Here is a 27,777-nt window from a genome sequence, read left to right as displayed (position 1 = left end):
TTTTATACCCAGGCAAACTACTATTTAAGTGTGCAGGTAAAGCCATTTTCAAATAGACAATGTCTAAAAAAAAATCACCTCCCAAACTCCTTTTATTGGAAGACTACTGGAGAACGTCCTCTACCAAAAATGAGGTTTTGAATCAAAGAAATACATACATGTGGTCTAGGGTTCAGAAGATCCAACACAAGACAGAATCATCAGAAGGAATCCTGAGGGTGACAGTAACGGGACACAGGCCAAGAGAACACTGAACCCACACTGTTAGAGAAGTCTTCAGGAGTGATTTGTTCAAGAAGACAAACTTAACAAGACATCCAATGTACCTGAAGATTTTGAAAAGAGATTTACATAATTAAGGAAGTGTTTGGACTTGAATTACTGTTAAGTACACAGAAAATTAAACCAGTCTAAAAACACCAGAAAATTACTTCACTCCAGGGAAAACAAAACACACTGGAAAAGGCAAAGTAATCATAGTATATACCATGTGGTTTACCTGTAGACAGACGTTAGATAGTCATGACGTAAACCCTGAATGTTGATCTGGTTAAACCTACTATGTCACTATCAATCACCTGAGGATGGAAGTCCTGGAAAACTGGTGGTACGGGGGATGAAGAAAAAGAGCTAAATTCGTAGTTCTCAGCCTCAGCCGAGGGTGACTTCGACCTCCCAGAGGACAACGGGCAATGGCTAGGGACATTCCTGTTGTCACTCTGGGGGGAGTGGCTTGCTGGACCCGGTGGGTAGAACGCAGGGATGCTGCTGAACAACCTGCAGTGCACGCCCGAACAATGAGCTGATGGGTCCCAAGCTGCAGTAGTGCCCCAGCTGAGAACGCTGAGCTAGACCATCATTTTCAGTAGTGGTGGGTCAGCAGATGATACCTAAAATTAACGCATCAAGTAGCAGCATGGGGAGAGGTGCAGCGATGGGCATAGAAAGAATTGGTTGAAGGCTCTGGGAATGAGAAGTGGGGCTAGGTGGTGAGGTCCTGTTGGCTTTGTAACAAGCCTTGTAGAATTCTGCCTCTTTAAGCTATGTACACATACAAGCTTGATATCTCAAGTAACAGTTTAAGTGGAATTAGAGAATTATTTAGGAAGATATGAAAGTGTGTAAAGGCAGGCAGAAGTTCCCTGAACCAAGGTGGTGGCCAGGCTGGTATTCTTGCCCTCTGCCGGGATGTGGCCATGCTCTACTCCCTGCATAATCGCACCCCGTATGTGAGAATGACGCAGTGGAGAGAATGGTGCTCTCTTCCAGGTAACTGGATCTGCTCCAAGGCTGTATCTTCAGGACTTGGCTTCACCTGTAAACGTGGTGGCTGCTTAAGGCACACACCTCCTGGTGGCAGCATGCCAGAATTGTAGGCCCAGTGTGGTGTGTGTGTGTTTTGGGGTTTTTTGTTTTGGTTTTTGAGGGACCATGAGAGTTCAGTGGGCAACCGAGGAAACAGCAAGCATTTCACGTACTCGGTCTCCGAGGCTCCTGTCACCACACGAGCAATGTGGAGCGTCTGCTTTAAGGATGGTAGCTGGCTCCACAGTCCCGTTCTGGTTAAACCGAAGTTTCAGTTTGTTAGAAGGCTGGAAACTAAACTGCAGCTCTGCTCTTTGCTCTCTGTCCCTCTGTGCTGGGAGGAGGATGGAGCTGCATGTTCCCATCCCGCCTCGCTGGTCACGGGCTTTTTACTGATTCCAGGTTGAACCGTGCTGCTGGTGTTTCTGTGCCTTCCTGGAAGAGGGCATTCACATGCGTCCCAGCACAGCCACGTGACACCTCCATGCTGTCGCTGCTGATACGCCACCTGTGCAGCCGCAGCTCCGGCCTTGGCGTGCGTGTTGCTCTGGGGGCCGGCCTTCGTCCAGAGCTTCTTGACTTGCAAAGCAGCGTGTGGACTTAAGTTGGGTGTGGCTGAGGGGAGACGGAAGGGGAAAGAAGAGCGTGAGGGGCCCACGGTCAGGGTGGGCTCCGTGGCAGGGGCTGCTACCCACTGTGGGCTTGAGAAGCTGCTCCTTCCGTCTGGAGCAGGTGTCGCGCTCGTCCTTGGGGGGGTCTTTGAGCCCCCCCCCCCCCATGCCTGCACTGACCCATCACGAATAGCGCAGGGGCCCGCCCGTCAGCGGCAGGATGCGGTCCTCCTCTTGGTCCGCCCTCCTCGCACCGGGCTGGCCACCGAGGCCTGACGGGTGGGCGGCCGGCGGCCGTCTGTGCTGCAGGCATCTCACCAGGGCCTCGGGCAGCTCCGTCCCACACAACCCACGTCGCCGCGTCCCGTGGTTCCAGACCTGACCGGGTCTCCCCACCCCTCCTGCCTCCCTCCGGTCCAAGCAGCCCGTGCTCCCAGCCCGGGTTCTGCCCCACCCCCTCCTCCCATCCCAAGTGACTGACGCTCCTGAAACATCAGTCTGCCACACCCCTCTCACGCTCAAAGCCTAAGGTCTCAGCTGGCGCTCAGGGCCTCGCTGATTGGGCCTTGGGCCTCTCAGAACCCTGGCTCTTCTTCTACCCCCTCCTCCCCGCTGGGTTCACACTGCTCTGGCCCTCTGGCCCCCTGGCCATCTTGCTGTCCCACGAACGTGCCAGGCTCGTGCTCGCCTCAGCGCTCGGCCCTGGCTGCGCCGGCTGTCCGGTGCCCCATCACCACGACCCAGTGCCTGTGCACAGCGCCTGCCCCTCTCTCGCCGGCCCTGCTTTCTCGGGTGGCACTCAGCACAGCTGAGCTGACATTTGTTCGTTGACTTCCGTGCCGTCCGACTCCCCCATGAGAATGTAAGCCCCCAGAGGGTGGGGACGGACCGTCCACCCCCTGTACCTCCTGGACTGAGGGCCCTCAGAGCAAGAGTGGTGGCTGGAACTAATGAACGAGCACTGCTGTCTCAGCGCACTTGTGGGAGGAGAGACGCAAGGGATTGTGGGAGGAGAGACGCAAGGGAGGGAGACCCGTGTGCCTCGGATTGCGTGTCCCGGGTAGCTGTGGTCTGGCTGAGTCGGGCCCGTTGCTTCCACCCTGGCAAGCTCGGGGACAGCCGTCCCCTCTCCTGGCCCAACTCTCCACCGCACTTCTTACTTCCTGAATTCATCTGGCTCCCTAATCGCACTCTGAGACAATCAGTGAACAGGAGAGCCGCTAGGAGTCACTGCACAGACTGCGGCTGCCGCCCGGAACCGGGCGCATCTCCCCCTCCCAGGCAGCCTCCTGAACTGCCCTTCCCCGGGGGCCAGCTGTCTGGTTTGCCCGTCCAGGCCTGAAGGGTTCCTGGGCCCCGGGAGAGCCGGGGTGAAGCAGACCGAGCTGGCCTGCAGAGGCCCGCAGAGATGATCAGACCCGCTCGCCTGGGTCCTGGTCGTCAGAGCCGGGCACCTGGTGCGCCCGCTGGGGTCTGGGTACGTGGGGTGCTGGATTTGTGAAGCCTCACCAAACCCTGCTGACTCTTCTGTCTGTGGCTACACTGCACCTGGACGGCTTTTAAGAAATCCACAGCGGGAGAAGGAAGTACAGCAAAACGGGGACTGGCGATCGCAAGCCTGGGCGGGTTTCAGGTGCTTCTTATCAGTTCTCGATCATTAGGGCGCTTTTCTTTCCTCGAAGACAGCGCTTGGAGCCGCCATGGACCCCACCTCCTGTGGGTTCGCTCTCTGTGCCGCCCTCCGTGCCCGGCCCTCACACCAGGTGCCAGGGCCCACCTGGGAGGGGATGGGGCCTGGGCCATCAAGGGAGGCTCTCCCTGCTCCGAGCCCAGTCTGCCTTCCTCGCAGCAGCCGCAGGGACGTTCACTCCCAGAAAGCGGCCCCGGCCGGTGACCAGCTCTGGGCTGCAGGAGGCCCGGCCTCACCCTCCAGGCCACGCGGCTTCTGCTCGGTTTTCCGAAGGCACCTTCGCTCCCACGGGGCCTGCCCACGTGTGCCCCCCTCCAGCTGGGCGCTGGGATCCCGTTAGCTCACCGCCCTGCCCTCTCTCCCCACAGGTTAACGACGAGAATGTCGTGAAGGTCGGCCACCGGCAGGTGGTGAACATGATCCGCCAGGGAGGGAATCACCTCGTCCTCAAGGTGGTCACAGTGACCAGGAATCTCGACCCAGACGACACGGCCAGGAAGAAAGGTGCCCTCCCGGCCGCCAGCCCTGCCCGAAGGGTGGGTGGGGGGCAGGGCTCTTTCCCCCCAGCCCCCTGTGCTCAGGCACTTGCGAGCTGTGCCCCATCTCCTGCCACTGGGGGTGGGGGGGGGTCCCGTTCCCCCTGCCCCAGAGTAGGAAACAAGTCAGAAAGGGAGGTTAGGAGGGGACTCGGGCTGGCCCACAGGGAGTGGTGGGCGGCCTCAGGCCAGGGCTGTGCTCAGCAGACAGGGGCCTGGGGGCTCCTGCTCCAAACTGACCTGCATCGGTCACTGTGATGGCATGCAGCCTGGGCCCGTGGAACGGAGAGGTCCTCGGGCCCACCCTCCTTCCCAAGGGAGGTCACAGCTGGGGGACACTGGGGCTGAGCAAGGCCTGCGGAGGGGCGCCGGGAGCAGGCCAGAGCCACTCCCCGGCAGGAAAGAGACTGGAGAAGCACGTCGGGACCTCCGGTACCAGCTTCCCCACCCAGGGGGAGGCCCCATCTCAGCCTTCCCAGCAGGCCCAGGGGCCCCACCTGCCGTCTGTTCTGGAAGGGGCAGGGGGTGGCGGCACTGGGGCCCGGCCCTCACCTCCCTCCCTCCCGTCTGCCCCCCAAGCTCCTCCACCCCCGAAGCGCGCCCCGACCACGGCCCTCACGCTGCGCTCCAAGTCCATGACCTCGGAGCTGGAGGAGCTCGGTGAGTGCCACGCCCGGGCCGCCCCCGCCTCTGCACGGCCCTCTGCTTGCTCGCGCACCCCTCTCCCGGCCCCGACCCCGGAGAGGGGTCAGGAAACGTCCCCGTGCGCGGCGCTCCCACGCTGGCCCGCTGGGGCCCTGCCGGCTTCGGGGGTGGTTAGTAGTTTCGCCTAACCTCCTTTTGGTTCGTCTAACATTGTTTTGTTTTGAATTTTTGGGCCTCTCACTAGTGGATAAAGGTAAGCTGCCCCACTGTGGCCCCTCCCCCCAAGCAGCCCCCCCCCGCCGTCTAGGGTTCCCCCCAGAATCTTTCCCTCCGTGTGTGGCTCAGACCAGAAAGCTGCGGCCCTGGCGTCTGGCGTAGATAGCGGAGGGGTTGGCGGGCCTGGGGGGCTGCAGGCCAAGTGGAGGGGGTTCCTGGTGCCTTCCCGAAAGGACTGCAAAGCACAGAGCGCTGTGGCCGTTGGACCCACCACATGGCCTGGGGAAGGATACGCAGAGCAACGTGAGCCCCGGGTCTCGTGGCCGCGTGGCTGATGAAGAGGGATGACTCCGCGTGCCGGTTAAACGCCACGCTGGGTGTCACCACGGCGCCCAGGGACACCTCCAGGAGGAGGCTGCTCTGACCACACGGGAGTGGGCGAGTGGACTGACGGCTTACTCCGCTGAGAGGGCTCGGTGGGCAGGGACGGGAAGCATCTGTGAGCTCTGCCCAGGGCAGGTTACGGGGGCACAGAACAAATCGTCAGGCCCAGCTGGTCCAGGGCTGGGAGTCTGAGCATCCTCACTTGCTGTCGCTGCCACCTGGTCCCAGCCTTCAGGGGGAGACCCTTCCTTTGGCCCTTTCCCCGTACAGAGCAGCCCCTTCTTCCTTGCAGCTCTTTTGGGAGGGTCTCCCACACTGTCCTCCCCAGGCCCAGGCTGTCTCCCAGCGAGGGCCCCCTCACCTGTCACCGTGTGCTGGGTCTAGGATCTGCAGCTCAGCTGCCCTTCTAGAAAAGGGCAGCAGTGCTGTGGGGCTGCCCACCTCCGCCCAGAGCCACGAGTTCGCCCAGAGCCCCTTTCCTCTGGCCCCTCTGTGCCCACACAGGACTCTCCAGGAAACGCCCCCTGAACCCCAGGCCGGGCCCAGCCCCCGACAGGGATGACAGTGTGAACTATCACCCGTGCTTCTCCAAAGCCAGGCAGCATGTGCCACGCGGGCTCCCCCAGGAGGACCCGCGGGCAGGTCACCTTTGAGGGGGCACAGCTCAGGGCGCTGTGAGGGTCCTTCCTACGAGCTGCCTCGGCTCACGCGGTCCAGTTGGCGGGGTGCCAGGAAGGGGCGGGTGCTGAGTGAGAGGAAAGCCCCTTGTCCCCACGGGAAGCAGGTTTGCCGGAGAGCAAGTCAGAAAAGGCAGGCCACAAGCCGGCAGGTCCCAGGACAGCGTAGCCAGTGCGTCCCTGCCCACCCGCGTGTGCCCAGAGCCAGGGGTGCGCGTGGTGGGCAGTCCGCCCCCAGCGAGGCAGCACCGCCGCCACGGGACTCACACACTCCCCTTTCTGTTTGCAAGCTTCCGTCCGGAAGAAGAAGGGTAAGGGGCGACCAGTGTCTGTCTCACCCCCGCACGCACGCCTGTGGCCCTCAGCGTCGAGTCGAGAACGTGCCGTGACCTTGTACTGTCTTCTCCCTGCTCGGGGTCCTGTAGGGGCCCAGCCCCAGGACTCTTCCCGTTTCAGTCTGTCACACCTGCCCCGCCCCTCCCGTCTGTGGTGCCCCAGCGTGTTCTGCGTCTCCCCAAGTCGTGTCTACGTCATCGTAACTGTGGGGACCCTGCACCCTGTCACAGCTGGGCCTGCCTGGGTCGGGGGGGCAGGCAGCCTCCGTGGCTGCTGGCCAGGACGCAGGCCAGCAGGGTCCCTGGCAAATGGACCCCTGAGCGCCCTCTGCCGCCTGCCTTCAGCTCTAGAGAACCCCCCCCCCCCACCCCGCTCTCCAGGAGGCCTGCTCTACATGTGCAGGAAGACTGCCCTTGAGCTGGGGGCAGCTGCAAGGCCATGCCGCTCCCCGCCCCTGCCCCAGGCCGGCGTGGAGACGGAGGACCCAGCCTCTGTGCCGTGAGCAGCTAAGACACCGGCCCCTGCCGCCGCAGTGCCCACATCTGGGGGGTTTCTCACCTAGTAGCTGGAGACGACTACCCCAGCGACTAAAAGCAGCACTGTCAGTTCAGGGGCAGGCGGTGACCCTCTCACAGGCCCGCGGCGCTACCGCTAAGACACAGCACGGTACCGAAACGCTGAGATGGGGAGGCGAGGCGGGTCTCAGAACCCAGCAGGGCGATATCTGGGGGCAGGGTCGCGGGTCCTGGAGCTCTGGAAAGCGCCTCCTCTCTCACCCAGTGTCTCCCCAGAGGCAGGCTAACCCTCGCAGCCTCTCTCTGGAGCAGTCCTGAGCCTCCCCCCGCAACCCCCAGGGGCTGCCCGGGAAAATTCCCAGTGGGCTTTCTAGGATGGGTCTCTGTGTCAACCACGTGGTGGACGCCCAGGGCACAGCAAGTTTCCTGGGATTACCTTTCCCTCTGAATCCGCCCCCCCTTCGATCCGAGGCCCACGCCAGCTGGCAGAAACAGCCCCCGCCGTCCACCGTAACTTCCAGAAGAGGCACCGCACCAGGGGGCTGCAGGACACCCGTGGCCACAACAGGGCTAGCCGTGAAAGTCTGTTGTCGGGGGGGGGGCGTGGGGGGGGAGGGAAGCTCAGACTCGGAGCCGGCCCAGCCTTGGGGGCGCGTGTGGCCTGCCCCCACCCGCCCCCAGGGGCCCCAGCAGCCAAACAAACACCCCGGGCTGTGACAAAAGGACAGAAGTCGTGTTCCGCACGGCCAGCCTGGGCCAGGGCAGAGTCGCACAGAGGACAGGCCAGAGTCCTGGAGAGGGGGACCCACCTTCCTTCAAAGAGTGGAGAAAACTGGATGAGAGTTTGAGCTCAGACGCCTCGAGTATTTCCTGAGGACCTGCTCTGGTCCCCAGACACCATGCTCACAGGCACCGGGGGCGCGGGACCACCACAAGCGCCACACTGGCCCAGGGCGGCTCCAGGACAGAGCCGCTGGGACCGGCTTCACCACAGCTTCCAGGCCCCGCAGGCACCTCTGGCTGCTCCCGTGGGCCCATCCCTTGTCAGGGCCCACAGGCCAGGGACAGTCTGCTGGGGTCAGACCGCCCGCCCCCATTCCCGCACGGCCTCCTGGGACGATTAAGCAAGAGACGGGCAGCTGGCAACAGCTGCTGCTTCGGCACGAGCGGCTCATCATCTGTGACGTCGGTGCCGTCGGCACTTGGCTTTCCTCTTGGAAGCTGTGTGTGCCGTGCCCTCTCACCCTGAGACAGGGCAAGGCTGGCCCTGCCCACCAGAGAGCCTGGCAAACAAGCTGTTCAAGGTCATGAGGAGGGACAGGCTTCCTGGACGCCACCAGGATTAGGACACATTCCATGAAGCCACCTGCCCGAAAAGCTGGAGGGGCTGAGAATCCCAATCCCGGCCTTGCCGGACATTTCTGGAGCACCTGGGATGCTCTCCTGACGGTTCTGAGGGGCAGGGGTGCTGGAACCAGTCCGGCACGTGGCCACAGGCAGATGGGGGTCACAGAGTCTCTGCGGTGGGTGCCCCATTGCCCCCCGGGGAGCAGTGCAGCGGGAAACACGGCCACAGGCTCCTCTCGCAGCCAGGTGTGCCGTGTCAGCCCAGGGGCGGCCTCAGCTTCCCCAGCTCGCCCCGATTTCGGGGGTTGTTTCACTCCACGATTTGATGCCTCCCTCCTGCAAAGCCGGCGACATCTGCTGGACGAGCTGGGATCTCTCCTGCGGGAGGGCCTGGACACGCGGGTGACCCTGCCTGTGGTCAGGGGAGGGCCCCGGGTGGGGACTCCGGTGACAGGCAGGGGTCCCCAGCTGTGCTCTGGTTCCCAAGAGACACGTGGCTGGACGCGACCCACCCATGCTTGACATCCACCACCCGCCCTCCCCACCCAGGAAGGGTGCAGCCTGTGTACGGTGGGCACCAGACTTCATCTGCTTAGAAAGTTAAAATACGGGGGTCCCTTCCAGAGTGTTTCCATCAACTCCCTACTGGATTGTTTCTCAAGAGTTGACAGCTTCCCAGTCGGCCTGCGGGACTGCTTTCAGCCTCAGTGCTTCATTTTAAGACTGCAGGGGGCTGGACTCACTAATCCTCTTCAACTGGAATCCTTGACTAGAGACGCAACTCCAGGCTCTTACAAACCGTGAATAATCCTTATGAGCCCAGAAAGAGAAGCAGGAACCCAGTGTCACAGCTTTTCTCCAAAGCTTCACGTGCAGGCAAACCAACCCTCCAGCACAGGGGCTGAGCAGAGTCTCGAGTCAGGCCACCAGCCTCCCTCTGAGACGAGGGCCAGGAGGGGACCTGGGCCCCCAGCAGGGAAGCGACGCAGGGTGGCCTTCTATGTAAGAAGCGCACAAAACCGCACTAACTCGCTGTCACCGAGGACAGAACAGCAGCCCCCGACCCAACCCCACAGACCAAGGTGCTCTCACGTGTTCTGGTTCAAAAGAATGCTTAGGTGGCCTGGAGACCAGAGGGCAAAGGCTTAAACAAGGACCAGGATGCCCACTGCAAGGTCGCCTGACCCAACCCCACAGACCAAGATGCTCTCGTGTGTTCTGGTTCAAAAGAACGCTTAGGTGGCGTGGAGACCAGAGAGCAAAGGCTTAAACAAGGACCAGGACGTCCGCCGCAAGGTCGCCGTGGCTCCAGGGGATACACCTTCAATCACACCCCAGACCCAGTGTGGATGGGGCATGACTGTGCGGGCACGGCGCCCTGACCAGTCAGCTGGACCAGGCGGACCGTTCCGACGGCAACCCATTGGATGGCTGCTGTCAGCCAAGGCTCGGCACCCTGGCCCAGGGGTGGACACAGGGGCCAGGTGACCCCAATGGAGCCCAAGCTCCCACCTGCTCCCGGAGTTCCACCTGCACGAGTGACCTTAGGCATCCCAGATCCCCAGCTGTTCTCTCTGCAGAATGGGAATGACCCCGCCCCTATGGCCAGATTCCTGTTAGAATGAGAAACGGGATGAAGGTGCCGAGAATTTCCACGGGGTCGGGGACTGCTGTCATTAATGATGGCGCCTTTGCCTCACCTGTGCACACCCACCACCGAGGTGTGTTTTGGGGGTGCCTGCCACATGCCTGAGGCCCCAAGCGTGCTGGGGGCAGGGGGGGGAACCAGACGTGGACTCGCAGGGCCCAGCTGGAGATAGGAGCCTCTGGAAGGTCCAGCTGGTGTAACTCTCCATCCCAGGAGAGCCGTCTGGCCCCGGAGCCCCTCGGCCCTCGCCCCGTGCTGTGCCCCGACGTGGCCAGCTGCACGGCGGCCGAGCTCCCCACCTGCAGTGCCCCCCACGGGAGAGTCGCCCTTTCCCTAACTCAGCGGCATCCCCTCCAGGCCCACGTTCCTGGAGGCCCCAGGGAAGGGGGGGAGCCTAGAGGAGCTGCACAGGCTGAAGCTAAGGCTGGGCCTGAGAAGACGGCCGAGCCTGCGGAGGAAGGTCCCAACGCGGGAGACGGACCTGACTCCCCGCCGTCGCTGGAGAAAGAGCTGCACCTCGGCCGAAGCAAAGCCGACAGCCACGGGGAGGTGCCCGGCTTCCAGGAGCCGAGGGGACCTGCAGGTCACCATGGGCTCACTGGGGACGTCAGCCAAGGACCCTGAGTCCTCTAGCCAAGGGGCGGGGTGGGGTGGGGAGACAAGCACAGAAAGAAGTTAAACCCCAGCCTGAAGAGAATCCTGGCCCAGACCCGAGGGGAAGGCTTCCTGAAGGAGGCACGTCACTGGGACTGGGGATGTGGGGCAGGGGATCTGGCAAAAGGAGGAGGATCAGAGGCGAGGCTGGGCGCTAAGTGGCACCGCAACGGTAGCTGGGCTGGCCAGAGACGTGGGTGTTTCCAACCGACCCCCTAAGAGGGCGGGTGCTTGCCAGTGTCCCCCGAGGAGGCCAGGAGCCGGGAGGATGCCGGGGCGGGGGCGGGGGACCTGGGAGTCCCCGTGCCAGCTGGCGGGTCGGGAAGGGCCTCCCGCGAGCTGCCGTGCCTGAGCTCCTCGGCCTTCCCCGAGCAGGCGACCTGGGACTGTGGGGCCCTCACCCTGGTCCAGGATGTGGCTGGGCACCGACCAGGAAGGGGCCCCGCGAAGCCGGAGGCCTGCCTGTTGGGGACTGTGGGGACCTCTCCAGGGGCTGCGCTCTTCCTGGGTGGCCATGGGCCTTAAACCCGGAGCTCCTGCCCGAACTCTCACGCTGGCCTCGCAGCCTGGGGCTGCCGAGACCCCAGAGGCCTGGGCCTTTCTGACGGCACGAGCTTCGTGGGGTGTCACAAGACCCCAGAAGGGTGTGGGGGTGAGCTAGGAGGGGACCTCGAGCTGTGGACAGAATGTTCTCGGGGGGTGGCCGGGAGAGTGCAGCGCCTCACAGGGTCCAAAGTGGGAGATTCCCACCAGGCCCGCCTCACGCTGGCTTCTGCCCCCCCACCCCCGGGCGCCCCTGGTGTCAGCAAACCAGGGTCCTGCGCTGTAACAGCCCTGATCAGACGCCGGTGCCTGAGCTCAGACGGCCTGCGGGCGGAGGCCAGGGTGTTGGGCGGGTCCAGGACGTGCTCCAGTTTCGGGTTTTCCCCCAAATGTAACATTTTAAATTTAAATTTTAAAATCATTTCTTAATCTGTAAGCATCACTGATAACTAACCCTGGGCTTTCTTTTTCACAAGGAACTGAGAATGTTCAGCTCTTGGGGGAGGGGGGACTCCCCCGCACAGCAAGGCACAAACGTCGACTGGCTCCTGAGCGGGGGTGGGGGGCTGCCTCCCCTCCCCACCTCTACCCCTGCCTACACCCACGCTGCCCAGCCGCCTCCAGCCCTGGGTGCTGGGTCCTTAGACCCTGGCAACTGCGCTTAGTTTCAAAGGAGCCACACCTCTGAGCTCCTAAAAAGAAAAATGTTCAAAACGTTGGCTTGGCTCCCCCACCAGCAAGAATAAACCGCGCTAGTATGAACAAAGCGACGCCCTGAGTGCCGGAGCCTCCGGTGCCGAGGCTGCGTTGCCTCCGCGAGGGTCTCCTTCCCCTCCTGTCCACGTGCACCCGGCGGGGGGGGGGGGGGGTACGGCTTGGGGGACAGGTCCTGTCAGTGTCAGCGCTTGTGGCCGAGAGGCACACGTGCTCCGCACCACAGCGACAGACCACGTGTACCGTAAAGGCTTTGGGAAAAGGCACAAGGCACTCGGGCGTTTTTCTAACTCAGCCCCTCGCCCGACTGTGTTTTGGGGCTTTGCTCACCGACGCCCGTCCTGACGGTCATGTTCACGTTGCAGATAAACCCGACGAGATAGTCCCAGCCTCCAAGCCATCCCGAACTGCTGAGAGCGTCGCAGTGGAGTCCAGGGTGGCCACCATCAAGCAGCGGCCCACCAGCCGGTGTTTCCCCTCTGTCTCGGACGTGAACGTGAGTGGCTGGGCTGGGGGAGCGGGCGGCAGGCCGACGTGGGCAGACCTTGCGGTTGCAGTTCACCCTCCCCAGCGTCCAGACCCGGAGCCCCGATCTGCGTACGCGCGGCAGGCACCCCATTCCAGTGCAGACCCGCAGTGGGAGGGGCAGGCCACCGCGTGACCGGCTCAGTAACTCGCCCCGAGGGCCTTCCCGTAGGCCACCCGGAGCGAAGGAGCAGCCTTCCGGGGCGGACGAGGCCCGACCCCACCGCCCCGGGGAGCAGGGCCTCCGCGTACGCCTGGGACCCCGCCCCTCCAAGGTCTCAGGCCACCGTTATTCCCAGGGGGCGGTCAGCAGAGACCACGGGCCACGACGGGCTGGCAGAGCCGCCTGTCGTCCGGGCAGGCTGCTTCTCTCAGGTTCCAGACATGGCCCTCTCCACCCCAGCTTCGTGCCTGCTGCCGGTCTGAGCACCACCTGTCACGATTACTTCCTGACTTTGTATCTTCTCTGAATCACTTCACACTGACTCTCTGTTTAACCCCGCCTCTTCCTAATAACGCCCAGAAGTATCATCGGTCCGATGTGACGGTTTTGCGTAGCGCACGATACAGGATGCCCCCTGCCTCCCCTCACCTCCAGAAGGCCCGGGCGGCTCCTCCAGGGCCCTGCGTCCCGACCCCCGACCCCCCCACGGCACCCCGTACCCAGCTCGTTCCAGACACCCTCCAAGCCCCGGGCCGGGCAGACACCCAGAGCCCAGCGAGACTGGGTCACGCGGGAACAGCCTGGGCGCGCACACGCCTGTTTCCTTTGGGCCTCGCACCCGGCTGTTCCGAGTGGCCCTCCGACCCCGCGAGGTGAGGTGAGGCCGGCCAGCAACCTGTCTTCCAGTCGAGGAAGCAGCAGCTTGGGCGGGGGCTGCACAGGGAAGCTGTTTGCAAAGCGAAGGAGGGACGCGCGAGGCTCCTCCTGGACCAGGCGGAGGAGGAAGGACGGGCAGCCCGCCTGCCGCGGGGCCCACATGCCCCAGGGCACGGCACTTGGCTTGTCCCCCACTCTGGGCCACTGTGGTCAGCCCACTTTGCGGAGGCGGACGTGGCCAAGGTCAGACCCCACTGCCCACCGCCAGGTGCTCTTTCCTACAGGACATCCGTCCTGGCCATTCTCAGTCAATGTCAGGCAGACCACGGCTCCGCTGAGCAGGGCTCATCGGCACTTTGAGGGCAGACAGGGCCCCCTTCTGGGTCCTGGACGCTGGTGTGGCCCGTCGTCAGCCTCAGCTGGACACGGAGGTGCTCCCCAGAAGCAGCTGGGGGAAGCCCCGTGACAGGTGTCCACTGCCCAGGGCTTCCCTGTCTGGCTGCTGTGGGTGGCGCTGGTCTGGTCTGACACAGCTCACCCCGGGCTCTCTGGTTTGCAGTCCGTGTACGAACGCCAGGGGATCGCCGTGATGACGCCCACTGTTCCTGGGAGCCCGAAAGGCCCATTTCTGGGCCTCCCTCGAGGTACGATGCGAAGGCAAAAATCAATAGGTAAGCAGCGTGGCCACACCCGCAAAGGTGCCCCTTGGCTCTCAGCACCCTCGGCAGTGCCCCTCAGAGGCCCCAGGCCCGCCCACCAGAGGACGGGCACCCGGCCTCACCCCCAGGGAGGCCTTGACCGCCTGAGCCGTCTGAAACTCTCCTACCCTCTGGATACCGAATCCAGGGTGGCTTCCCGGCCTCACAAGCCAAGTATCCGTGATAATACCAGCAGGGTGAGGGGCCGCAGTCAGGAGGGAGGTGGAGGTGGGCAGGTGACGTCCAGGAAGCCCCTCGCCCCCGCCCTGCGTGTTTAGAGTGGGCCGGCGGGGTGGGCCCAGGTCCCCTGCGAACGGCCACCACCGCGCTTTGTGGATGAGCTCGATGGACACACTTCTAAGGGTGGCTGGGCCGGGTTCTCGCGCTCTGCGGGTACGACGTACTGTGCGCTGCGGGAAACCGCTAACTTCTTGTTAATAACTTCGCATGGTTCCTGCTGACTCTGTTCCAGGCAAGGTAAACGTGACCCCTTCAGACAGCCCCTTTGTGAGATAATCCAGCACTGTCTTTACCGTGTAAATTCTCAGAGAAGCCAAGGCCACTGCCGGACACTGGGGGACGCGGCGCTGCTCTGTGTGTCCAGCACTGCGGTCTCAGGCCTGGCGCCTCTGTCGCTAGTTTGAAGGGGTGGCAGCTGGCAGGAACTGAACAATAAGGGATGGCGGAGGTGGCGTCTGCCGGTCCCCAAGGTCCCCCCAGGAGCTCGGGGCCACCGCAGAGTAGCGCTCACGCCATCTCCTGCCCCTGGCTCTCTAACTGCTTAATAACAGTCGATTTCCTCCTGTCAGACAGCAGAATCTTTCTATCAGGTCAGTGAACCTTACAGTTTGGCATCTGCAGTGTGAATGTAACAATCCCTCCATAAGGCGTGTTCTTAAATCACTGCTCCTTGGGATCCTAACTGTCAGGCAGCCGCCACGTACGCACGCTCAATGAGAGGCCTCTGAGCAACCATCTTTGTGATGCCAAAACGCCCTCCCACAAGGAGTATGTGAAATTTGGAATACCCTTATCGAATGGAAGTTCTCACTGGAATAAATTATTGTAGTTTGTCCTGGGAGCGTTTTTGATTTGGAGTGATTCGTTTTGTTACCTCTTTGAAAAACCTGCATGCCCCCCATGCGACACCCTCGTACTTGACATCTGTCAGCGTCCGTGTCCGTGTGCTGCTTCCTGTGTCCGGAGTGCGTTCCGTTGATGTTTTTGTATCTTGTATCGGAAAGAATCTGAAAGTCCACCCAGTGGACACACCAGAGCTCTGGGGCCCGACGCGGCCGGATGCGGTCGTCGCCCCTGCGGGCCCCTCAGCGCCCTCTCTCACCCAACACCCACGGGCTCCATAGGTCCAGTCCTCCAACTCGGACCGTGGTCAGCGGGGACCGTAGTAAACCACCGGGCCCCTCGGCCCAGCCCAGAGGGTCTTAGGACCCAGAGGGCTTCGCTGGGCCAGGCGGCCGAGTGTTTGGTCAGGATCCTGCTCCCGGCCTGGGCTGGGGTCTTGGGTTAGAGGGTCTTGGCGTGTTGCATGCAGCACGTTCTCCTGCCAGGGCCGCTCAGCCATCCTCCTGAGGGCCTGGGGAGCTCCAGTACCCTTCGGGGGCCCAGAGAAGTCAGGCAACAAAACGGGTTCCTGTCGAGCAGGAGAGGCCACCCTAGGGTCTCCATACGCACAGGGCTCTGCTCGAGGGCGCCAGGCCTCCCCGCATACCTGCAGCCCCCGGGACGGCGGCACCATCCGCGTCCCATGAGCCAGTGCAGCCACCTGTGTTCCCTGTGCCCTCGTTTCTGACACGCAGCTCGACAGCCTCAGTCCCAAACCTGAAAACTCCCACCGGGGGCCCTGGCCAAGCCTGAAGGGATGGATGGCCCCTGATGCAGGCCACTCCGGCCCCCGACACACGCTCACACGTGCGCACACGAACCCCGGGGAGTCGGCTCGCGCCCGTCGCTCTGGGCACCATCTCTCTCAACAGCACGCACTCCGGGCCTCCCGGGGCCTTTCCCTTCTGCTTTGGCTCCGAATGGGCCCCGTGACCCCTCGGCATCGTGGCTCGTGCTGCATTCTGTGAACAGTGTGTGCATCGTGGTTCTCTGTGCGTCTGCAGAGACACGGCGTGTCGCGCCATCCTAGGAGCTGAGCGGGGTGCGCGTCATTGCCGTGATTTAAATCTAAACCTGCCTTCTACTTGTAGGAATCACGGGGGAAGAGCGGCAATTTCTGGCCCCTCCGATGCTCAAGTTCACCAGAAGCCTGTCCATGCCGGACACCTCCGAGGACATCCCCCCCCCGCCACAGTCGGTGCCCCCCTCTCCTCCCCCACCCTCCCCCACCGCCTACAACTGCCCCAAGTCCCCAACTCCCAGAGTCTACGGGACGATCAAGCCCGCGTTCAATCAGAACTCCGCCGCCAAGGTGTCCCCGGCAGCTCGCTCCGACACGGTGGCCACCATGTTGAGGGAGAAGGGGCTGTACCACAGGAGGGAGCTGGACCGCTACTCCCTGGACTCCGAGGACCTCTACAGCCGCAACGCCGCCGCCCAGGCCACCTTCCGCGGCAAGAGGGGCCAGATGCCCGAAAACCCGTACTCAGAGGTCGGGAAGGTCGCCAGCAAAGCCGTCTACGTCCCCGCCAAGCCCGCCAGGCGGAAGGGCATGCTGGTGAAGCAGTCCAACGTGGAGGACAGCCCCGAGAAGACGTGCTCCATCCCCATCCCGACCATCATCGTCAAGGAGCCCTCCACCAGCAGCAGCGGCAAGAGCAGCCAGGGCAGCAGCACGGAGATCGAGCCCCCGGCCTCCGAGCAGCCGGGCCAGCTGCGGCCCGACGACAGCCTGACCGCCAGCAGCCCCTTCGCCGCCGCCATCGCCGGGGCCGTCCGCGACCGGGAGAAGCGGCTGGAGGCCAGGAGGAACTCGCCGGCCTTCCTGTCCACGGACCTGGGGGACGAGGACGTGGGCCTGGGGCTGCCCGCCCCCCAGGCACGGCCCTCCAAGTTCCCCGAGGAGGGCGGGTTCGGCGAGGAGGACGGCACCGAGCAGCTGTCGTCACCCACGCCAGGGGCGGCGACCAGGGAGCCCGAGAACCACTTTGTGGGTGGTGGCGAGGCCGGAGCTCAGGGTGAGGCCGGCAGGCCACTGAATTCCACGTCCAAAGCCAAGGGGCCCGAGAGCAGCCCTGCAGCTCCCCTCAAGAGCAGCAGTGCGGCCGGCCCCGAGAATTATGTCCACCCGCTCACGGGGAGGCTGCTGGACCCGAGCTCCCCGCTGGCCCTGGCGCTCTCCGCGAGGGACCGAGCCTTGAAGGAGTCCCAGCAGGGCCCCAAGGGGGAGGCCCCCAAGGCCGACCTCAACAAACCTCTCTACATCGACACCAAAATGCGGCCCAGTGGGGAAGCAGGCTTCCCTCCGGTCACCAGGCAGAACACGCGGGGGCCCCTGAGGCGGCAGGAGACGGAAAACAAGTACGAGGCCGACCTGGGCAAGGAGCGGAAGGGCGACGAGAAGGGCACGCCCACCAACATCGCGGATGCGTCGCAGCGGAAGTCGGCCGGCCTGCTGATGGTGCACACCGTGGACGCAGGCAGGCCGGACGCCTTCCTGCAGGAAGAGGACGAGGATGCCGACAAGGAAACAAAGCCGGACCGCTCGCCGTCCGAGGTGCCAGAAGGCGTCCCCGAAACTGAAGGTGCTTTACCGATCCCCGCTGGCCCCGAGCCCGCGGCCGCCGCGCCCGGCAGGACCGTCGTGGCGGCGGGCTCCGTGGAGGAGGCGGTGATCTTGCCGTTCCGCATCCCTCCCCCACCTCTGGCATCCGTGGATCTGGATGAGGATTTTATTTTTACAGAGCCACTGCCTCCTCCCCTGGAATTTGCAAACAGTTTTGATATCCCCGATGACCGCGTTGCTTCTGTCCCCGCACTCTCAGACCTGGTCAAGCAGAAGAAAAACGACGCCCCCCAGTCCCCTTCGTTGAACTCCAGCCAGCCCACCAACTCCGCGGACAGTAAGAAGCCAGCTGGCCTTTCGAACTGTCTGCCCGCCTCATTCCTGCCACCCCCCGAAAGCTTTGATGCCGTCACGGACTCTGGGATCGAGGAGGCAGACAGCCGGAGCAGCAGCGACCACCACCTCGAGACGACCAGCACCATCTCCACAGTCTCCAGCATCTCCACCCTGTCCTCCGAGGGCGGCGAGAACGTGGACACCTGCACAGTCTATGCAGACGGGCAAGCGTTCACGGTTGACAAACCCCCGGTACCTCCTAAGCCAAAAATGAAGCCCATCATTCACAAAGGCAACGCGCTCTACCACGACGCGCTGCTGGAGGAGGACGTGGACAGCTTTGTGGTCCCCCCGCCGGCACGCCCGCCGCCCCCCGGCGGGGCCCAGCCCGGGACCACAAAGGTTATCCAGCCGAGGACCTCCAGGCTGTGGGGTGACATCTCGGAGGTCAAAAGCCCGATTCTCTCCGGCCCAAAGGCAAACGTGATTAGTGAGTTGAACTCAATCCTACAGCAAATGAACCGAGAGAAAACGGCAAAGCCGGGGGAAGGACTGGACTCGCCAGCGGGATCCAAGCCTGCCAGCCTCGCTCCAAGGTAAGTGCCGCGGCCGGCGTGGGCACAGACCATCCCGAGTTGGGCTTTCCTGTGCCGGCCGGTGCTGACCAGGAAACGCCCTTGGGAGCAACGGAAGCGGACACGGACAGGGAATACCAGCCTTCTGTGTCGGCCGCCTCTGTCGTGCGCTCATGTGCCCCTTTCTCGTCCCCTGGACGCCGGTGCAGCAGAGCTGAGCGCGTCTGGCCCGGCAGGACATGGCCCCCGCATAGAGACGCGTAACGAGACACTGCCAGACAGGCCATCCCCGCCGTGGCTTCCAGGGAGGAGCCCTGCTCTTTCCTCCCGCGTCCTCCAGGTCTTGGCCAGGACCCCCAAAGGCCATTCTGGAGCCTCACCCAGGGGTTGCAGGGGAGGGGTGCACCAGCCGGGGGTCGCATGAGCAGCGTGTGTGCAATCACGTGTGTGGTCACATGTGCGTGAGGGGCTCTTTTCCCCTCCTCCTGTCACTAACTGGTCTGAGGCCGGGGAGGGGCCGGGTTGCAGATCCACTAGTGAGCTCAGAGTGAAATGCAACCCCAGAGCCCATCCTGACCCAGGGCGGACATCGTGGAAGAAAAGCATGCGGTCCTCCCCGCGTGGGCGCTCATGTCAGGCAGAGCGTAAGGCACTGCCTAGAAACCAGGGGTCGCACGTGGGGGGCCAGTCCTAAACCCAACTCCAGGGCTCTGTCAAGGCACGCCACGCTGTAACAGGCCCCCCCGCCCTGCCCCACCTGTAGCTGGTGGATGACCCTCGCCAGAGCCCGGTGCTCCAGCCATCACTCACGGTTCTCGGTTCCCTTTGCCCAAGACACACACCACTGCTTGGGTCCCCAGGCAGCAGGGCCCTTCAGGTTCCCCCACTGATGTTTACTCTCAGGTTTCATCATCTCAACTAATGAAGTCGTTCTTCATACTCCTGCTGGGCAGGCGTTGGATTCAAACATCTCAGTCCATTAATCAGCAGTATTGCACTACGGTCAGGTCCTGAGAGCAGGCTGAGAGCCACCACTTTCCCGGTTATCTTGCGGTGCGGGCGTAAGTTACGTGCACAGCTCCCACTACTCCTCCGAGGAACGCTGATGGGCCAGTCTCAGTAGAGAGAAGCACGCCGACACCACCGTCTTTTAATGGGGCACCCATCATTAGTGGCATTCAAAGGGCACTCCAGCTGAACAGATTCCTTACAAATTCCCCGTTTCTGGTGGACATACGTACAGACGTACCTACGAGTATTACGTGCTTTGAAGTCTCAAGGAAATGTTTAAAACTGGCTCTGTCACGTAATAGTACCGGTCTTTAAGCTGCTAGGTTATGTAGAGATACAACAATTAAGATGCTTTATCACTGTGCTTCATATTTTACAGAACACGTGGACATGGTGAGTAATCTTTCTAACAGCTGCTAGAGAGCATGTATAATGCTACCCATTTTTCAGAAGGGGAAACGGAGACTCAGAGAGGCCAGGTGGCTTGTCCGTGTGCGCAGCCAGCAGAAGGCAGAGCCAGGGCCAGGCCAAGGTCTTCTGACTGGCGCCTCCCACCGCCAGCGATGTCTGAAGTACGGAAGATGCAGAAGGGCGCCAGTGCTAGGGCTGCTCTGGCCAGTGGGGCAGCCCGCACAGCACCACGCTCCCCGGAGCACTCCCACCCGCGAGTCCAGGGGCCTCTCTGAACGGCATCGGATCGTAGGCCTCCCCAGCTCCTCTCCTGGCTGGGTGAGCTCCTTGGGGCTCACAGGAGAGGGCGTCTCCGAGTTGCAGGTGTCTCTAGGGATTCCCTGGGTGGGAGGGGCCTGAGAGCAGGGGTCAGCGGGCAGAATCCTGTCGGACTTCTCGAGAGCAGCTGCAAGACCGATTCTGTCTGACCCAAGCCCAGCTGCCCGGAACAGCCACCTCCCGTGTCTTCTATTATTTATACCCCAGTCCATCACGGTATAAGCACTAGGTGACATCTGTCATGCACTCACCAAATGCCGGGCATCACGCGGCCCAGGCACCGGAGGCAGGGCCTGAACCTGCTCCCATGGTGCAGATGAGTGAACCGGGGGTCAGAGGTGAAGCCCTTGGCCATGGGCACTCAGCTGGAAGGCACGAAAGCACTCCGACCTCCGGAGCTGCCTCAGGGCTCGACTCCGCCCCTCTCGCTGGAGCCAGGGATTAGCCTGGAAGAAAGGCGCCACTACCTAACCGAGGTCACCGGGACAGGGCTATTCTCAGGCTTACCTGGTGACTGATAATCTGCAAGGGTGGTCACCGGGCGGCCTCCAGCACTGGTGACCTCCCCGAGGCGGTGTCCCCTCCCCTTCCCTACTCACTGCTAAGGGCTACACTGAGGTGGACCAGGAACAGGTCGGCCTGAGGCCCAAGGACGAGAAGGAAGGTCGGTCACTGACTCCAGCACTAAGCTGGACGCTCGCCTGCCTACTCCGGCTTCTCCGATCTCACGGCCGCACCGGGCAAAGCCCAGTGGACGTGAGCTGCAGCCAGGAGGTGGACTGACCAGGGTAAGAAGGGGGCAGGTCCTCAGCAGAGCCCCCCGGGTGGGTGACCGAGCACCGGGCACCAGGTCTTTCTCATGAGCAGGCAGCACTCAACTGCACTTTCCTACACACACATACAGACACACACAGACACACAGACACACACACTCACACACTCCCTGGGACAGGCCTCCGCTTCGCTGGGTCGTGCCTTCACTGAGAGGCCTGGGATTCAGCCATTCAGGCAGCAGACAAAGCCCAGGACACCCCCAGCCAGGGCTCACCTGCCTGGGTGTCTCACTGCTACTTTTAAATGCATCTACAAATTAAGAGCTGTGAATGGCCCTGGGCAAAATGAGGCACGAAACTGGATGAAGGAAATTCCTAGTGAGGGAAAAGAAATGAGTTTTTCTAGGGAAAACTGAAAACCGGCCGTGCTCTGAAATGACAGGCAGGCGGCAGTGCAGACACCCCATTTCCACAGAAAGAAGTTTGATCGCCCAAGAAAGGGACAGTTCTTTGAGCTGCTCCACAATCGTTTGTCCGCTAAGAGGGCAGAAACCTCAGGTGAACCTGCCCCTTTGGTAAGTTACTTTTGCCCTCGGGTCCTTTCTGAACTCTGAGGTGCGGTGACCCTGGGCAGGGTCGGGGAAGAGAGGACACTGGACGACTAGGCCCTCGCTTACTGGGGTACATCTGACTTAACCTGAGCCGTGCATGGGTTTCTGCTGCCATCACGTGTCCCCCGAAATCAGGGACGACGCGGGCTCTGCCGACATCTTGATTACAGACACGCTGGTGAAAAGACGACGATCACGTCATTTTCTTTACGGCCCAGCGTTCGCGGCCTCCCCCCAGGCCTGATCTGGAAACACCTCCTAAGAACTAGGTCTCTGGGGTGATCGGCTGCTTGTCCTACCCAGCTCCGCCCCAAGCTACCCCACGGGCTGGAGGCCCGGCACCGGCGCCTGGCGTCCTGCAGGCCCGGACCTTCCCTGCAAAGCTCAGAGCTCGAGAGGATGACCATGAACGGCCGGAGAGGCGCCAGGGCACGGCCGACACCCACGACGAGCACGGCCTTGCCCTGCAGCGGGCGGCCCGCCGTGCGGAGCCCTTTGGAAACCTAGACACACGAGCAGCGTCCGCCTCGTTTCAGAGCACCTGGTGTTTTCCATGAAGTCACAGAGCTGGGAAGCCAAACGAGCCACAGCCCAGCCCCGTGGCCTCTTGACGGGTTCTTGGTAGGAGCCCAGGGTCAGACCTGAGGGAGGACAGTAACAAAAGGGGTGCACAGTCACGGAGGCCTGGGCCCCGGGAAGCTGGGCGCAGACTTAGTCATGAACCGTTCACTGGACCAGGGGTTACTGGTTACCTCAGTGTGCCAGGCACCGGGCCGGGCCCCAGGATTCCTCACTGAACAAGAAAACATTCAAGGTCTCTCCTCCTCTGAAGGGCTCCATTCTCAAGGGGGAATGGATAAGAAACAGTAAACAAGGCGAGCCCGAAGGGTGCGGGCGCTGCAAAGGGACGAAGATGTCCCAACGAGTCAGCGACCATGGGCAGGACGGAGGTGACCCTCCCCAAGGAAGTGGCATCTGAACCACCTGAAGGAGTAAAAGGAGCCAGCGGGGCGGAAACGCAGGAGCAGAGCATCCCGGGCACCAGGACCAGCGGACCAGCAAGCACACAGCCCAGGCACTGGCAAGTGCTCTCCACGCTGGAGAGACCGGCCAGACCAGAGGCAGCGCTGGCGGGGGGAGGGTCCCGGAGGGCTCCCGCGTGCCGAGGGGAAGGGCCGGGGTGCGTCCGAGTGGTTGAGCAAAGGCTCGGTGTGAACTTTCGTTCCATGAAGGTGACCCAGCAGCTATGCAGTCAGGTGGGTCACAGTGACACAGGGAAGCCCACGAGCCGGCCCATGTGGGGTCCCGGGGGCCTCTGCTCCGGAGACAGCGGGTAGATGATGGCACCTGACACAAAACAAAGGGGCTTGACCTAGGAAGCCCAGGCATCTGTTCTTTGTCAGCACTCCCAGGGGAGCGGAAGGTCAGTCTGGGTTTGGCTTTCATTCTCCGGCTGTTGGGAGGAGTATCAGAGCAGTGAGTGGATGCCTGCGGGGGACCCACTGGCCTCCGTCCAGGGCGCACGGCATCGGCTCAAGCCCCCAGGAGCCCCTCCGATCGCCTCGCTCTTTTCGGTTCATCCAGAATGGCCTTCACTTCCCGGAGGCAGCGACGGCGCTCCAGGTCCCCTGGGGGTTCAGGCTGCTTGCAGGGGAGCGCTGGCTGCTTCTCAGGTGATGCCCTCCGGCCTCCGGCTGCCCTGGCCTGGCCTGGCCAGTGGCACCAGCTCCTCACTGGCTCTCCACAGTATTATCCTGAGAGCCTCTCGGTTTTAAAATAAATCTATCTGGGTTGTTAAAAAATGACCTCTGCCCAGCCGGTCCCAGAGCAAAGACTTTTCAAAACTGACTCGGTAATAGAAGCTGCTTAATGACACTTTGATCACGTCAGCGCCGTCACGGAGGCTCTACCATTTCACGGCAGCAACTGAAACGTTCAGGCAGTGTCAGTGACTGAAATCGCGGATAAGGCGGTGGACACTAGGGAGGGTGGTCGTGAAGCTCGCTGTCGCGTGTCTCCTCGTACACGGGTTCGTGAAGGGGCTCTTCTGGTCAGGCTGCGGCACTTTATCCTTCAAGTCTGTTTCTCACGCTCTCATTTCCCAGTCTGGACGCCAGGACCACTCAGCCGAAGTGTATCGGGGATGGATACCTCCCGCTGAAAACTGGGTGCCTTCCCACCTGCTCAGATGTGTCGAAAGGGCTGCTGAAGCCGAGGCAGCCCCCTGCCCCCGCCCAGTTCCAGCCCCATCTGCTTGGCCGAGTCACGTCACTTCCTGATCTGGGAAACCAGCTTCCCACATCCATCCGCCGTTCCTGCAGGCCAGGCCCGGGACTGCAGACACACAGGGACTCGCGGTGCTCAGAGCCGGGAACCAGGGCCAGGCTCAGGCCTTGTGCAGATCTGTTAACGCCTCGGGCCACTCTCCCTGGCTTTGGAACGACCGACCTTTGGAGGTGCTATAAAGGTAGAAACCAAGAAGAGAGCGGTCTGGAAATAAGTGCTATTTTATACGCAAGACAGGGGCTCCTCACGAAGACCCTATGGTCACTGGAAGGCAGAGGTCCGGCGGGCGTGCTGGAGGGAGGCTTGGGCAGGAAGGGTCCAGAACCCCAGCGCCGGCCCCCTGAGCGCCTCCGGCCCACAGCCAGCCACTGCTCGACAGCCGAACTGCAGTTGTAAACACAATGCAAAGGCGACTTGAGTCCTCACTTCCCCGACGCCGGTCAACCCGGGCTGACGATAAAATAACAGTGCATCTCGGGGTGTCAGTTAAACCCTCCATTTTTGTTTTAATCCTCATGTTCCCGTATGGATTGGATTTAAGAGGCAGGATAGAGAGTAATAGTCCAAGAGAGGGCGTGTGTGTGCGTGTGTGTGTGTCTGTGTTCTAAATCGGGGCAACAGATTCCTGCGTGTTCCACCCGGGAACCCGGTGGTTGCTTAGCAACATAACGATCTCCGCAACCAGGAGATCCAGTGAATGATATCCGCCTGATTAACTGAGAGTCAATCAAACCGCTGAGAAGGAGGGCAGGGTGGACCGGCCCCGGGCAGGCCTCCACTCAGCTCCTCAAACACACTGGTTCTTTTCCACGGCGACGTTCCGCAGGGCCGTGGGTGGCCCCAAGTATGGGGCCAGATCTGACAACCCCCTTTATTAGCTGCCGGGCTCTCCTCTCTCGGTGTAGACTTGACGCAAAGCACGGCCTCCCCCCAACAGGAACGCTGATTTGTCCTTCCTGAGCTGCAGAAGACAAAGGCAGCCCGGGAAGCCGAGTCTGGGTGTCAGCAATGGACTGGCTCTCAGGGACTCCAAGCAGAGGCTAACGTCGTTCTCCTTCTTAACACCTTCCTGGACGTTTCTCTCTATATTCACACCATCCCCAGCCAAGGCAGGCACAGGTGTGAGTTTCCCATCCTAAACGCTAAAGTGATGCCCCTCTTGACGTTCTCTTCCGGGCAGCTCTGTGCACTGCCCACTCTACTCCGTGGCCAGAAAAGGAGCAGCGCGGGTAGACTCTCAGCCAGCATCTGTGCCATTGCTTTAATTTCATCCATCGAAAAAAGCTGCTTTTTTTTAACTGTAATTAATTTTGCAGTGTTGTCTCAACCCATTCCATTTTGTCATTTCCATTTGCTCCCATGATGGGTGGTAACAGAAGAGGGTCGTGCTGAACAGAAGTAAGTGCTGCGTGCAGAAACCTCTTCTCTCTGGTGTGTTCTCCTGTCCCTCGTTCTCACTGCCCACCCATCTGTTTGCTTCTGACGACACACACAGCTGCCTGCAGAGCCTTCCTTTAAAAAAAACATCCCAACTACCTGGGACTCGCTGGGGTGTTCCCACAGGAGGGTGGTGCTGACACCCACCCTCTGGCTCAGAGCGGCCCCCTGTTAAAGGCTGCCTGGGTTTAAAGCAGCTGCTGTCACTCTGGGGGATTAACTTGCCTCTGCTGCACAAAGCCGGTGAACAAGGTCACTTCCCAACTGTCCCGCCCCAGTCGACCCAGTCAGGGTCACAGGCCCGGCGCCCCGCAAAGTCACCTTAGAGCAAGTGCCGCGTGCTCCTGTGAGATGCTGGCCCGCTTCACAAAACCCCTCCCCTGAAGGTCCTAATTAAACAACGCAAATCCCCTCTGGGTGGGGCTGCTCTACCATCTCAGCTTAGCTGTGGTATCAAAGTGGTTCAAATGAGCCTTCCCCAGACAGGTGTGCCCACAGCCGTGGGGCCCTCCGGAGTGGGAACCGGGGAGCATCTTTCAGCCCTACTTGAGCACCGGAGTTTGCAGGTTTCTTAAATGCCCGCCGTGCGCACGACCCACCTCTCTCTCCAGGACCGAGGTCTGGGGGCCAGAGGGGTGGCTCCCCGCTCCCTGCGGGTGACGCCCTGGACCGTTTCTTGATTTTGAGTAGCCAGCCTGGCAGTAGTGGAGGAGGCATCCTCAGGGTCTCGCCTGGGGCTGCCTTTACCTGCTGGTGCCCAGTGCACCAGTACAACCAGTAACCAAGGCCCCTGGAAATTCTCAACAGGGGCCCCCTACGTGTAACAGACCCGGGCCTGGAGCCCCTGGCCCTCCAGGAAGCCGTATCTGAACGCCCTGTGCGGGTGCGGGCCCAGCCGCGTACACCCCCTGCCCCTGGAAATGCTCCTCCTCGGGACGAGATCGAAGCCTGAGTCGGCACAGGTCCCCCCCCCCACCCCCGACCTGCTGCTGCTTCCTCACACGGAGATGCCGTACTCGACGTAGCACTGAGTGGGGAAGTGTCACGAGGCTGAGAGGCACCCGGTTACCAACTGGCAGTTTCACGCACACACACACCCGCGGCAGAGAAAGCAAAGAGCAGCAGGAGGCCAGTCCAGAGCGCGGACAGACTGGGCCCCGCGGCTGCGGCTCATTCCCGCCCGCTAATAAAGCCCCTCTCCCGACCCCGACCCTTTCACGCTGACACGGCGGCGTCCATGAGCGCCCCCAGGGAGCCGCAGGGCTTCCCCCTTCCTGAAACAGGGCCAGCCTGCGAGGTGCCCCTCCCTGCACTTGTCCTTCTAAGCCGAAAAGCCTCAGGCCTGGCAGGCAGTTAAGAGGGAGGGTCTCTCCTCAAGGGTGCCCCCCCTCTGCTTGCTGAAATTGAGGCAAAAGATGCCACATCCTCAGGCGGTACTGGTGTGGCACAGACACGCCCTGGCCAGGGAGCAGGACTTGGTTCGGGCCCGTCTCCAGGTCTCCCTACCCCCCCGACCCCCAACCTGCCAGGCTCCGGTGAGTGGCCGCCCCGTGTGCTCTGGTGCCTTCCGCTCGTGTCCCCCCGCCCCGCCCCCGGCATGGCAAAGCGTTTGCTCACTGCCAGCGCACCTGCCGTCGGACGCTCTGCTGTGGTTTGGGTGTCTCCCGCCCCCTCCTCGGGACGTTGTGAGCGGACCTGTGATGGTTTTCTCTGTTGCTGCCGTTTCAGAGGCCCAGAGGTCATGAGCACTGTCTCAGGTACGCGGAGCACGACGGTCACCTTCACGGTTCGCCCTGGGACCTCCCAGCCCATCACCCTGCAGAGCCGGCCCCCAGACTATGAGAGCAGGACCTCAGGACCAAGACGTGCCCCCAGCCCCGTGGTCTCGCCCACAGAGCTGAACAAAGAGATCCTGCCTGCGCCCCTGTCCGCTGCCGCCGCGGCTCCCTCTCCCACCCTCTCGGATGTCTTCGGCCTCCCAAGCCAGCCCCCTCCCGGGGACCTGTTTGGCTTGAACCCAGCGGGACGCAGCAGGTCGCCATCCCCCTCCATACTGCAACAGCCAATCTCCAATAAGCCTTTTACAACTAAACCTGTCCACCTGTGGACTAAACCAGACGTGGCGGACTGGCTGGAAAGCCTCAACCTGGGTGAGCATAAAGAGGCCTTCATGGACAACGAGATCGACGGCAGCCACCTGCCAAACCTCCAGAAGGAAGACCTCATAGATCTGGGCGTGACGCGAGTCGGGCACCGGATGAACATCGAAAGGGCTTTGAAACAGCTGCTGGACAGATAAGGGCGGCTGCGCCTCACCTTTACGGACCCCTTGCTATAAATAGAGATGGGCTTGCACTGACGTGTGTGACGGTGAGCGCCAAGCCCGCCCCGCGGGCTGGTCTCCTGCTACCCAGAGAAATGCTGTGTCCCTGGCGTGGCTGAGCAGAGGCCTTCAACACCCACCCCC

At 62.0% G+C, this 27,777-nt stretch overlaps 1 protein-coding gene across 4 annotated transcripts in view; it reads left to right on the top strand.

Moving 5' to 3' along the window:
• Positions 1-27,777, top strand: part of SHANK2 (SH3 and multiple ankyrin repeat domains 2) — a gene marked incomplete at its 5' end in the record, with an annotated part of 546,538 nt that extends 518,761 nt beyond the window's left edge. For 3 of the 4 annotated variants that reach the window (XM_082845188.1, XM_082845187.1, XM_082845190.1), the window contains 6 exons: positions 3,975-4,110; positions 4,722-4,802; positions 12,187-12,317; positions 13,726-13,837; positions 16,078-18,484; positions 27,039-27,777. In XM_082845188.1, the coding sequence (XP_082701314.1) occupies positions 3,975-4,110; positions 4,722-4,802; positions 12,187-12,317; positions 13,726-13,837; positions 16,078-18,484; positions 27,039-27,609 (3,438 nt within the window). In that variant the 3' untranslated portion in view covers positions 27,610-27,777. Of the gene's footprint in view, positions 1-3,974; positions 4,111-4,721; positions 4,803-12,186; positions 12,318-13,725; positions 13,838-14,673; positions 14,695-16,077; positions 18,485-27,038 lie in introns of all 4 variants that reach the window. The other variant, XM_082845189.1, reaches the window with a different exon arrangement.

The sequence above is a fragment of the Leucopleurus acutus genome (assembly GCF_964270905.1).
Source record: "Leucopleurus acutus genome assembly, chromosome: 8".
Classification (NCBI taxonomy): Eukaryota; Metazoa; Chordata; class Mammalia; order Artiodactyla; family Delphinidae; genus Leucopleurus; species Leucopleurus acutus.
The sequence above is the reverse complement of the archived record's forward strand: the minus strand, read 5'-3'. Positions and strand labels throughout refer to the sequence as shown.